The sequence below is a fragment of the Chelmon rostratus genome, chromosome 2, assembly GCF_017976325.1.
Source record: "Chelmon rostratus isolate fCheRos1 chromosome 2, fCheRos1.pri, whole genome shotgun sequence".
Taxonomy (NCBI): Eukaryota; Metazoa; Chordata; class Actinopteri; order Chaetodontiformes; family Chaetodontidae; genus Chelmon; species Chelmon rostratus.
In genome coordinates this window covers 1,222,661-1,235,078 of record NC_055659.1, presented here as the reverse complement: position 1 = coordinate 1,235,078, position 12,418 = coordinate 1,222,661, and the positions used below count along the sequence as shown (strand labels likewise).

Genomic DNA, 12,418 nt, shown 5'->3' with positions numbered 1-12,418 from the left:
CATGCACTATAATATCTGAGTTTGTGGATTTCATCTCCTGGGTCAGTGTAGACCCCTTAGACCCCCTGCTCCTCAATTTTATATAGTAGTTGTTAAAGACTGAAGATAAAAGAGGCGTCATATTTTTGCAAAACAGTAATGATGAGTATTTCCAAGAGACAACAACTCACATCCTAGCGCAGTGGTGATCATAAATATCATCAGCTGAAGCCATAAATTCCTCAATATGTTTTTATTGGGAAAGAAAGCTGACTTCTCTTGCTGGCAGATGGTGCCTGCATGTACCAGGATGCATTGCGATTGAGCTTCTGATGCATTAGCACTGAGCAAGCTCGCTGCTGGGTGCTAATCAAACACAACTTTGCCTAGTCCACCCATTAATTAACTGGCTTCAAATGAGAGCTAATGTTCACACAGTTTCCCTGGACTGTCCCTCAATATTACAACATTCATCGAACATTGCCTCAGCTGGTGGGAATACAATAGCTAGCCACATTAGCCATGCAACATGCTAACACCAAGTCAACAGGCTAAACTGCAACATGCTAAGAACACATTCAACAGGCTAAACTCCAACATGCTAACACCAATTCAACAGGCTAGACTATTGTACATACAAAACAAGTAGTAAAACAACATAAACAGGGCAAAACTTACGGATTCCTCATTTTCCATCCACGCTTTCTCCCCTCACCTGCCCTGCATCAGCGTCATTAGCCCCACCCTGCTCCCAGTGCCAATCAGCTCTTTCCCTGTTCTCCGAGTTCATCTCATTCCTCTCACCTGGGCTTCACCACCCTTTGCTCCAGCTGCACCTCACCCCCCTCGTCAGTTCAGTTTGTGTTTTAGTCCACTTTTCAGCTCAGTCTTTGTCAAGTTGTTTGTCTCAGTTTATGATGTTCTCAATGAAGAGTTCTCAGCTTGATCCTGTCTACCTGGTCTGCTCTCCTTGTGACAGAACACTGAATGTATCCTCCTCCATAACATCCTTTGCACTCTTATTCTGGGATGCTTTTTTTCGCTGCTGGAAACATAGCTAGTTTACAAGCAAAGAGTGTAGTTTTTGAGCAGCAAAAAAAGAGATGAAATCCAAGCAGAAATCAGGTCACCTCTGTCAGTGTAGCATCACCTGAGCTGGTGTTGGAAGAACAGATTCTGCAGCAGAAGAACTAAGCTTTCATCTGCCATCAACACCGACTGGACATTGTGATGCCCCATCAACATCCATGTAAAACATGGTGAATTTTACTTTGAAATGCCAGCAGCTGTTTCAAATTATACCACCAACATTTAAAAAGGCGTGGCCACACAAATATTATGAGAGAGTGAAATAAGCAGCAGGGTGGACCAACAGTGCTGAATATAAATATGAAAGAAGATCCCTTAGTGGTAGAGGTACCTTAGAGGTACACACTACCGCAAGATGTTTATTTTAGGGGCGACATACAATGTGTTGCCAACCCCGCAGAACCAAAGACTCTGGGTACAGGGCGACCAATCGTGCCCACATTTTGTCAGGTTGTAGAATTAGCTTATCACAAGGCCGGGATAAATGGCGGCATAATCAGGTGCTGAGAAGCTTAGCCGCAGGCATTGAAGGGAGAAGGAAGCAGGTCAACTTGGGAGGAAATGCTAGTTGCGCCCCAGGAAATTTATAGTAATCTGAGGCCGGACATTGTCTTATGGTCCATGAGTAAAAAGACTGTATTTTATTGAGTTAACAGTCCCTTGGGAAAAATCAGTGGAGGCAGCTTATGAAAGGAAGAAGACTAAGTATGCAGATTTAAAGACAGAATCTGAGCAGAGGGGATGGAAGACCAGGGTCTGTCCGGTTGAAGTGGGGTGTAGATGTTTTGTTGCAGGGTCAGCTGATTCACTGTTGAGGGAGCTGGGAGTGCAGGGGCGAAATTTAAGGAAGACAGTGAGGGAGATGTCAGATGAGGCTGCTAGGTCTAGTCAGTGGATATGGATCAGGAGAAATAATAGTAGTTGGGGGTGAAATCGGGGCAGTGAGGGAGTAGGGGGAGGCAGAGGGGTGTGGCCAGCTAGAGTCTCTCTTTGGGACCATGTGGCCTGTTCAGGTGAGTTTGCGTTGTAAGATACAGAGTTGGCTTGTTTGCTCTTTTTTGATTGTTTTCCTGTTTTGTTTGCTTCTTGAAGGAAATGTTAGAAGAGGCTGTTAAATCTAGTCTGTGGATTAGGTCTCCACCTTCAGCACCCTCTAAACTTTCTACCCCCTACCCGAACAAGGGTTTGTATCCAATCCCTACTTTCATCTTTGACTAGATAGATAGATAGATAGATAGATAGATAGATAGATACTTTATTAATCTTCAAAGAGAAATTTACAGTTCCAGCAGCTTAAAGGGTGGAAACATAAGGGCATGTCAAATAAGAACAATATAAAGACTATTTATAAACCAGGGGGTAAAAATACAATATAAAATATAAAAAACAATATAAGAAAAAATAGTGAGATAAAAATATAGAATTAAGCTATAGTCAATTTCAACACAAGATGCTTGTGCTCAAAAAGAGGATTCATTCTCAGTGAAGAACCTTGGAGCTCTAATCTGCCTCTATACCTGCCAAAGAGCGGTGATTCCTAACACGTCTCTGGGGGTCATCGGGTGGAAACCTCCCTACAACGGTGTTTCGCCTACTTAGTCCCACTACACCTCCAGGAGGCTAGGCGGTGAACTCTGGCGTCCCAGAGTCAACCCCCCTAGTGCCAGTTCACACTGCTCCTACACAATCCAAACAGCACTGCCACGTTCAGCTGACCCAAAAACTGCACCAATAAAAGCGGGGTGGGAATACAAACCCTGGTTCGGGTAGGGGGTAGAAAGTTTAGAGGGTGCTGAAGGTGGAGGCCTAAACCACAGACTAGATTTAGCGGCCTCTTCTAACATTTCCTTCAAGAAGCAAACAAAACAGGAAAACAACCAAAAAGATCAAAAAACAAGCCAATGCTGTATCTTACAACGCAAACTCACCTGAACAGGAGCAGCTTGGTGAGGGGGAGCTGCTGCAGTGGTCATTGCACCTTGCTGGACTTCCATTACCAAGCTGGCAGAGGCTGGTGTGTGGGGAAGTTCTCTCCCAAGCTCCTCGAGGAACAGCCTCCTCTTGTGGCACTTCCCCTGATTCCAAGTTGGGTTGACCTCTCTCCACAGGATGAAGGAGTTGTATGCAGACACATCAATCATATTATAGAAAACCACAAGGGGCCAACGGGCTGTCATCCGTTTGCAGCTGTATACACTGGTGACAATACCTTGTCGAGGTTGTCGACTCCCCCCTTGTTCCTGTTGTAGTCAAGGACGATCTGGGCGATCTTTTTGACCTCCATGGCGCTAACTGCAGTGTCCCGATGCAGAGTGCTCATGAGAAGCACAGTCCTTCTCTTTTTGGGGCAGTAGGAGACCAGAGCATGCGTGTCAGTGAACACAAACTGGGAAGAGAACTTTTCCCTCTCTCTTGTCGCCAGCAGTACAGGGGGAAGCTCTGGTCTGTTCTTCCCCACCGTTCCCACCATGGCCATATTCCTCTTCAGCAGCTCCTGGCCAAGGGCAAGTTATCGCAGGTGATGGTGTGTTTCCTTGAAGACCCTCCGTCACCTCGAGAACTACGCGCTGGCCCTGATTTTTCTCCGGCTGGCCATCCACAGGTTTGCCTGTGTACATTTGCATGTTCCAGGAGTAGCTCGTCTGGGCATCGCAGGCTACCCAGATTTTGATGGCGTATTTTCCTGGTTTACTTGGCATGTATTGCTTGAAAGCACAGCGACCTCTGAGTGGGACCAGGCGCTCATCCACTGTTACATCAGGACCAGGATTGTACATGAGCGGCAGGCGACACAACCACTTATCCCACACCTCTCGGATGGCAGCAAGTTTGTCTCTTGCACGGCTTGTTGGTCTGATGTCACGATCATCAAAACAAATTACCCTTGAGAGGATGTGAAATGTCTTCAGTGGCATGGTGGCACGAAAAATTGCCCTCCCAGATTGGGCATGCCATTGGCTAGATGTACTCTCTTTACTGGACTTGTAGACGCCAGCAAGAATAAGAAGACCCAAATATCCTAGTTGAGTTTTGTCCATCTCGTCCCACTTGTCACCATACACACGACACCCCTCCTTATTCGTCATTTGAAGTACCACCTCTTCAATTTCTTCTGACATAAACAAGTGAAATGTAGACTTTATGCTATCAGCACGAGAAATAGCATACCTCGTTGGCCCTCGGGGACTCCTCTCCCTCTCTGCACCCAACATACGCCTTCGGTCAGTTGGAGGAATGGAGGACCAGACTACATTTCCATTTTTGTATTGGAAATGACTTTCAGTATCAGCAGGTTCCTTTTCATCAGATGATTCCTCCTCGTCAGTTGGAGCATAATCCTCATCATTTTCAGTTATGTTCTCTTCCTCTGACACTTCTTCCTCTTCTTCTGCAGGTTCTTCCTCATCTATCTCCTCCTCAACCGGGCTCCAAATGAGCTCAAGAGCCTGTGCTAAGTTGTAGCTCCTCTTCATGGTGCTGTCTCAAAATGAAATGTGAAATGCTCTGAGGGAGCTGAGGCAGGTCTGATGATTGCATTATCTGGAGGCATAATGCAAAGTAGAAACACCTGTTGCTTTGAAGGGTGTGGCGCATCAAAAGTTGTCATGGAATCAAGTTTACAAATTAGTAACTTTGTGTGTGTGTGTGTGTGTGTGTGTGTGTGTGTGTGCATGTGCTTGTGTGTGTGCGCGCGCGTGTGTGTGTGTGTGTGTGTGTGTGCGCGTGTGTTTATTGTACTGGAAAGCACAATAGTATAATCCATTATACCACTTATTGTGGCCGGGTCAAATTTGACCCGGGAAGACCACAGATGCTATAAATTATAAAAAAACACACATAATTCAAAGGATATAGTCATAATTAATTTTAGTATGGTAGAGCATAGTATGTAACCATCCATGTCATTTTCAAGCAATTATATGAGAGAAAACCATAGTTACGATATGCAAACACTTGAAAACGGGTCAAAATTGACCCGAAGAACACAGGAGGGTTAACTCAATAAAATACACAGTCTTTTTACTCATGGACCATAAGACAATGTCCGGCCTCAGATTACTATAAACTTCCTGGGGCGCAACTAGCATTTCCTCCCAAGTTGACCTGCTTCCTTCTCCCTTCAATGCCTGCGGCTAAGCTTCTCAGCACCTGATTATGCCACCATGTATACCGGCCTTGTGATAAGCTAATTCTACAACCTGACAAAATGTGGGCACGATTGGTCGCCCTGTACCCAGAGTCTTTGGTTCTGCGGGGTTGGCAACACATTGTATGTCGCCCCTAAAATAAACATCTTGCGGTAGTGTGTACCTCTAAGGTACCTCTACCACTAAGGGATCTTCTTTCATATTTATATTCAGCACTGTTGGTCCACCCTGCTGCTTATTTCACTCTCTCATAATATTTGTGTGGCCACGCCTTTTTAAATGTTGGTGGTATAATTTGAAACAGCTGCTGGCATTTCAAAGTAAAATTCACCATGTTTTACATGGATGTTGATGGGGCATCACAATGTCCAGTCGGTGTTGATGGCAGATGAAAGCTTAGTTCTTCTGCTGCAGAATCTGTTCTTCCAACACCAGCTCAGGTGATGCTACACTGACAGAGGTGACCTGATTTCTGCTTGGATTTCATCTCTTTTTTTGCTGCTCAAAAACTACACTCTTTGCTTGTAAACTAGCTATGTTTCCAGCAGCGAAAAAAAAGCATCCCAGAATAAGAGTGCAAAGGATGTTATGGAGGAGGATACATTCAGTGTTCTGTCACAAGGAGAGCAGACCAGGTAGACAGGATCAAGCTGAGAACTCTTCATTGAGAACATCATAAACTGAGACAAACAACTTGACAAAGACTGAGCTGAAAAGTGGACTAAAACACAAACTGAACTGACGAGGGGGGTGAGGTGCAGCTGGAGCAAAGGGTGGTGAAGCCCAGGTGAGAGGAATGAGATGAACTCGGAGAACAGGGAAAGAGCTGATTGGCACTGGGAGCAGGGTGGGGCTAATGACGCTGATGCAGGGCAGGTGAGGGGAGAAAGCGTGGATGGAAAATGAGGAATCCGTAAGTTTTGCCCTGTTTATGTTGTTTTACTACTTGTTTTGTATGTACAATAGTCTAGCCTGTTGAATTGGTGTTAGCATGTTGGAGTTTAGCCTGTTGAATGTGTTCTTAGCATGTTGCAGTTTAGCCTGTTGACTTGGTGTTAGCATGTTGCATGGCTAATGTGGCTAGCTATTGTATTCCCACCAGCTGAGGCAATGTTCGATGAATGTTGTAATATTGAGGGACAGTCCAGGGAAACTGTGTGAACATTAGCTCTCATTTGAAGCCAGTTAATTAATGGGTGGACTAGGCAAAGTTGTGTTTGATTAGCACCCAGCAGCTAGCTTGCTCAGTGCTAATGCATCAGAAGCTCAATCGCAATGCATCCTGGTACATGCAGGCACCATCTGCCAGCAAGAGAAGTCAGCTTTCTTTCCCAATAAAAACATATTGAGGAATTTATGGCTTCAGCTGATGATATTTATGATCACCACTGCGCTAGGATGTGAGTTGTTGTCTCTTGGAAATACTCATCATTACTGTTTTGCAAAAATATGACGCCTCTTTTATCTTCAGTCTTTAACAACTACTATATAAAATTGAGGAGCAGGGGGTCTAAGGGGTCTACACTGACCCAGGAGATGAAATCCACAAACTCAGATATTATAGTGCATGTTGACTTTATTTCCAAGTCAGTACAGTAAAGCCCAGCTCAGAAAACCCAGTGTTTCATTCAAGTCTTGATATCTATGGAGATTACATAACGATACAGCAGACATAGTTTCCATAAATGAATGTTATACTTGTTACACATAAATGAAATCACCCCAATGAATTTCATGTTTCACCTGACAGAACGACCTGATGATCTAATCGAGATTAGAAATGAATTGCAAAACACCGATATGCAAACATTTAACGTTACAAACCTAATAAAAGACTGTGAGAGAGACAGAGCACAAGACATAAAGACCAACACCTGACATATCTACTCTGCCACTTATGCTAAACAAAGGACACGGGACAACTCCAAAGAAAACATTACTCCCTCACATCAACATACTAAAACCACACTTCAGGTCAGTATTAGAGGAGACTGCTGGGGGAACTTTCTTAATGATCTTACATCAGTACTTCTGATCTTGATAAATGCAGGCCATAATTTACCCACGAGTGATGGTGAAAAAGTTGCCACGATAATAAAATGCCTTAAATTTCTGATTCCCATTTGTAGGACATAGATAGTAATTTCTATATATTTTTAATATACCTTTTTCCCCATGTTGTTCAACCAGTTGTGCTCATGAAAATGGATTAAAACAATATGAAAAACACCCTTCATGCTTATTATGATACCGTGCATCTGGTATCATGGTCCGTTGTCAGTGCTCCCCTGGCAGTATGAGAAACTCCATTGACGATCTCTGTGAACGAGAAACAACATTCAAGGGTATTTCCAAACTGGTAATATCATTTGCACAAAGCACAGCTGGTGAAAAGTGGGATAGCAATGAGATACGGATGTGTGTCCGTGATAAAGTGAGACAAATGTACTTACCGAGTTTCCATATCATAGGAGCTATTCACTCCTGTCAGGAAGTTGCTGCTGGGGACTGACAAGCTCAGGTATTCCCCCCCGGTGTTGACCACTGCTGATGTTGTGCAGTTGGCCGTGGTAAAATCAGAGAAACTGCAGCAGTAAAACTTCCATCTGTAAAAGAGCAGGGTGTTCCTTTATATTAGCCATCAGAGAAGACTGCTGAAGTTTGCTTTTAGTTGTGTGAACATGCATGCAGCTGGATTTTACTTAACCACCACTGACGGTTTATTGTACATATGTTTGATCATTGAGTTGACTGTTCCAATGATAAGTAAGGTTAAAAACAGAGATTCACCTCCTGTCCGCCTTGCGTTTGCCGTGTGTGCTGCTGACCCCTGCAATCAATTCGTTGTCAGGACAGTTGAAGTCAATATTTTCCTGATAATTGTTCACAAAAGGTGACCAGTGGCATTCCTCGCTTGAATTGAAGGCCTGGCAGGAAATCCGCCACAATCGATCTTTCTTTTTCTTATTGTAGAAACTAGTGTGGAAACAGATAAGCATGTTAGAGAACTTTGTGTATATTTAACAAAATAAGAGTGAATATGTTTATGATTTCAATGAAAGTCTAAGAATTTCAAGGCATTTTTAGCGTTTGCCAAACAAACAGAGCTACTTTAGCTTTGTCACAGGTGTACTTTTAAACCCAAGTCTAGACCACACATCATGTTTGTCTGAGAATAACTTGACCAGTGGCACACAGTTGCTTTTTGTAGGTGATTATATCCTGGAATATCAACTCAGTAAAATGCGCCTACCTCGCAAAGCTGGAAACAACTTGGCCAGGAGGACACTTGCGATGCAATCTGCGATGGAACTTATTGTCCCAATCTTCATTTTTACGCAGGTTATCCGCTATAAGAAGAACGTGAGTGAGTTACAGCAAAGGTCTAAACCATGGAATGTCTTACAGACTGAAGTTACATACATTTATCCAGCATGTGCACGACTCATAAAACAAGTCATTCTTTTGTAAACTACATGTTTGGTTTATTTATCTGTATACTTACTGCAGCCATACAACTTGTTGATCTTCAGAATGTCATCTTCTGTCATGCCAAACCTCTGGCCTATTTGTGCTGAGGGCGAGAGGGGAGTGATGGTATCCTCTCCGTTCTTTGAGAAGTCAGTTGCTCCGTAATGCATCACAGAGGAGTAGTCATATTGGACATTGAGGTTGTTTGAGTTCTGTATATTGAAGTTATGTATGTATTGTTCAATGATGTTTTCATAGTTGATCCTAACATAAAAGTCCCTGTCACTTCTACTTTGCTCATGCCAGAAGCCGAGTGCGTGAATGAGCTCATGCTGAACGATGCCATTGTAAGCACATCCTTGGCCTATAGATAACTGCTGAGTCTCTCCAATTCTTCCAACATATGACCAACATCCGGAGGATTTGATTATCTCGACAAAGTCTGTTTGACGTCTACGACGAACAAACCGGATGCAGGTGCTCTGATGGAAGACCTTCATAGCTTGGAGAATCGTGTCCTTTTCGAAGGTGGTAAAGGTATTTTCCAATGTATATGGCACTTTAACCTGACCCCTCGTCTTCGGCCATTTGCAGTTATCACAGACAATTGCATTCCTGCCTCTTTTGATAACAACATCTCCTTGAATGAAACGGCCTGCTATTGGTTTGTTCACAGCAAGGATCTTGGAATTGATTGACTGGGAGTCTAAAAAAGAGATTGAAAAAGATTGAGTCAAATCAAATGTATGTAGAAAAATGAAATGTGAATAGCTCTCCTACATCAATCAATTAATGAGTCAATGAAGCAGAAAGAAGCTGGTCACCCCCTGTTGTTCCTCTGCAGTGAGTGAAGCTCCAGCGGTGGTCTCTGTCAATAGAAAAAAAAAATGTCATCATGTTATTAGAAAGCTGAAGACATTATGGAGAAAAACTCTGCTCGACTGGCAGCTGTGGTACAAAATCTGAACATTCTGATGGTCCTTGGTTTAGAAGCAGATTGTTTAACTTATAAAAATGTGGTAAATGCATTGGAAGTAGAATTACGATCAGTACGCTTACCCTTCGTCATTCTTGCTGTTCTTTGCATGAATGCCTGTTAGGAAGCTGTCTTCAGGGATGTTCCAGTTGAAGTCTTCGTTGACCATTGGGGTTTCCTGGCAGTCAAATGTGGTCAGGTCTGGTGCAGAGCAGCAGTAGATATTCCACCTGAAATCGGATCGAGCAAAACACTTTTTTTTTTTTGTATATTAATCAAACTCCAACATTTTTTTATCTTATCTTTTTATCATTCATTCACAAAACAATAGTGCAATGCATGAGTTCAGCAAGCTTCCAACCTTCTGCTTCCCCGTTTCTTCATGGAATCACTGAAGAAGCCAGCAACCACCTGATTGGCTGGACATTTGAAGCTGAGATCTTGCTCATGTAAGCTGTGGAAGCTTGACCAGGCGCAATCTTCCGTGACGAACTCCTTGCATTCAATTTCCCATTGACGATCGCTGTCATTCAGACTGAGGGAGCTTTGACATAAATCAAAGTGATTCAGTGGAAGCATCAGAGGCACCAGTGAAAAACACAATGTATAGACGTGACAGTAAATTATAGATAGTTCAGTGTGGAGACTCATTCAGAAGTTGATTTCACCTTCATGTGAAACTTACCTTTCAATGCGAGACACGACATGATTCTCTTCACAAACAAGATGCGCAACGTCCCCCATACTGTGTGCACCTGCAAACAACATGTGCTTATCATCGTCATCGTCAACATTCGTCAACAACTTGTATTTAAGCAGCAACAGGTGCTGAAACACAGGTCATTGCAGGTAAATCAGTTTTTATCTTCATAAAGGCATTAGCACAACTGTTGAAATCACATCCCTCCTCTAAGCACTTCATACTCACGTCCTGTCAGAAGGACAAAAACCGCAATGAAGGCCCACATCATGTCTGATGTGTCGGTGTCCAATGTGTGAAGAGACTGACTTCACTGACTGCAGGTGCTGCAATTTATACATTTGTGACATGGAGATGGTCACGCTACCTCTTTGTGAATGGGTGTGTGTTGGCTCATGATCATATGTATTTGCTTCCTCATACCACAGACAGAACTATGCTGTCACTCAAAACCAAAAGAATCTGTTCTTCTCGTACCATAGGTACCTTTTACATCTGATCACATAATGATGATTACTGTCAGAATGTCACCGCACCCACTGCCATTGTGTTGTATAATTAAAACAGTCCCAGCAGCAGATGGTGTCAGCGGTGTGGAAGCATGTCAGAGTTCATTTTCATGATTGTGTGATTTTATGAACGAAGCAAATCCTACACGTTCGTTCTTTTATCTGTTTCTTCTCTGAGGAGAGATGAAGTTACAGGAGAGAAGGTCCAGCTTGGGTAAATATGCATGTTTACCATCAGTGCATGACATGCTGTAATACTTCCAGGCAAGCCCGTCGACAGGGGGGGCAACCGGGTATGTTGTCCCGGGCCTCGGGACCATAGGGGCCCCTGAATGACCCTTAATTTATTTTACTTTACATTCACATATTTCTTTTTAATTAAATCATTGCCTGATGAATTAAATAATATTTTCTACTCAACATATACTTTACACACTTTAACATATTAAATATTTCAAATATATATGGTGGGGGGGTGGGGGGGTGGGGGGGGGGGGGGGGGGGGGGGGGGGGGGGGGGGGGGGGGGGCTATGATGGTCTCTTGTCCTCGGGCCCCCAGCAAGTCTGTTGACAGCCCTGTTTCCAGGTAGAATATCGAATATAATCAGGATGCAGCAGATTTTTGGCTGTTTGTGACGCGACTGAATGAAAACTTTGCAACAGTCACTGTAGAACACAGAGGTTGAGGGTTGCAAACATGCAGACAAACATGTTTAAAGGCTCAGAATCACAGGAATGTTTGAATCACCACACTGCTATCATCACAGAGCTTCCCAAAGTCAAAAGTCAAAGTCAGCTTTATTGTCAATTCTGCCGTATGTACCAGACAAACAGAGAATCAAACTTGCGTTCCTCTCAACCTCTGTGACAAGACATATATTAAAAAGAAACAAATAAAAACTGAACAATCTAAACAATGACACATTAAGAGAATGTAGGAGTGCAAATGTTTTAATGGGTGTAATCTCTCTCACCCACAGCCCCCCCACCACCCTGAAAGCCCACTGCATCTCCTCAACTCACCTTCCTCATCCCTCTCTTTCTCCAAATCCTGCTATATCCCAGGTAGGTAAGTAGAGCTCTGCTGTGGGTTTAATGAGCTGAGGAAGGGGCCCTGCTGCAGAAGACCAGCGTGATCACGGCTACCTCTGTTCCTATTTAGGGCCAGGTTTCGCTTCACAGGACACAGAGAGAGAAGGGGGGGGGCATAGAGGGAGAAAGAGCTGGAGATAATAGAGCGAAGGGAAAGACTTTAACAATGGAAAAGTAAAACCATCCACCTGCTGCCGGGCTCATCTTTCCCCCCTCCCGTCATCACCCACAGCTTCATCATAATTCACCCCCACCTCTCTCTCCACAATCACCGTATCTCTGTTTTCTTATGTGGCTCTTCAGGACTGGACAAGCTTCATTACCTCACTTTGATGTGTCTCTTTCTTTTTTTCTACTTTTCCCTCCGCTCTCATTTCTCCTGCTAGCTTCAGCTCTTAGCTTTGTGGCTCTTTTTGTTAAAGCTGTTTAGTTTTTGGGCCTTTTTTATCTATTT

The 12,418-nt window shown here is 43.6% G+C and overlaps 1 protein-coding gene and 1 pseudogene across 1 annotated transcript; both read right to left on the bottom strand.

The window, feature by feature from the left end:
* Positions 1-2,345: 2,345 nt before the first annotated feature.
* Positions 2,346-4,541, bottom strand: LOC121611971 (annotated as a pseudogene).
* A 2,267-nt stretch (positions 4,542-6,808) lies between these two features.
* Positions 6,809-10,685, bottom strand: LOC121611596 (zinc metalloproteinase nas-33-like). Its single transcript, XM_041944225.1, has 10 exons — positions 10,592-10,685; positions 10,349-10,418; positions 10,025-10,207; positions 9,747-9,893; positions 9,512-9,555; positions 8,722-9,393; positions 8,470-8,566; positions 8,007-8,192; positions 7,670-7,822; positions 6,809-7,535 (listed from the first exon to the last, which is right to left on the bottom strand). Exons 1-10 carry the CDS (start codon positions 10,632-10,634, stop codon positions 7,481-7,483), a joined length of 1,650 nt encoding a protein of 549 aa, XP_041800159.1. The 5' UTR covers positions 10,635-10,685; the 3' UTR covers positions 6,809-7,480.
* Between the last annotated feature and the right edge of the window lie 1,733 nt (positions 10,686-12,418).

Excerpts from the sequence above, each read along its gene's own strand:
- LOC121611596 (XM_041944225.1), bottom strand. The coding sequence starts at position 10,634 with ATGATGTGGGCCTTCATTGCGGTTTTTGTCCTTCTGACAGGAC. Across the intron at positions 10,419-10,591 it reads TTTTGTCCTTCTGACAGGAC|GTGCACACAGTATGGGGGAC; the intron begins GTGAGTATGAAG and ends TGTTGTTTGCAG. Across the intron at positions 9,556-9,746 it reads AACAGCAAGAATGACGAAGG|AGACCACCGCTGGAGCTTCA; the intron begins GTAAGCGTACTG and ends TTCTATTGACAG.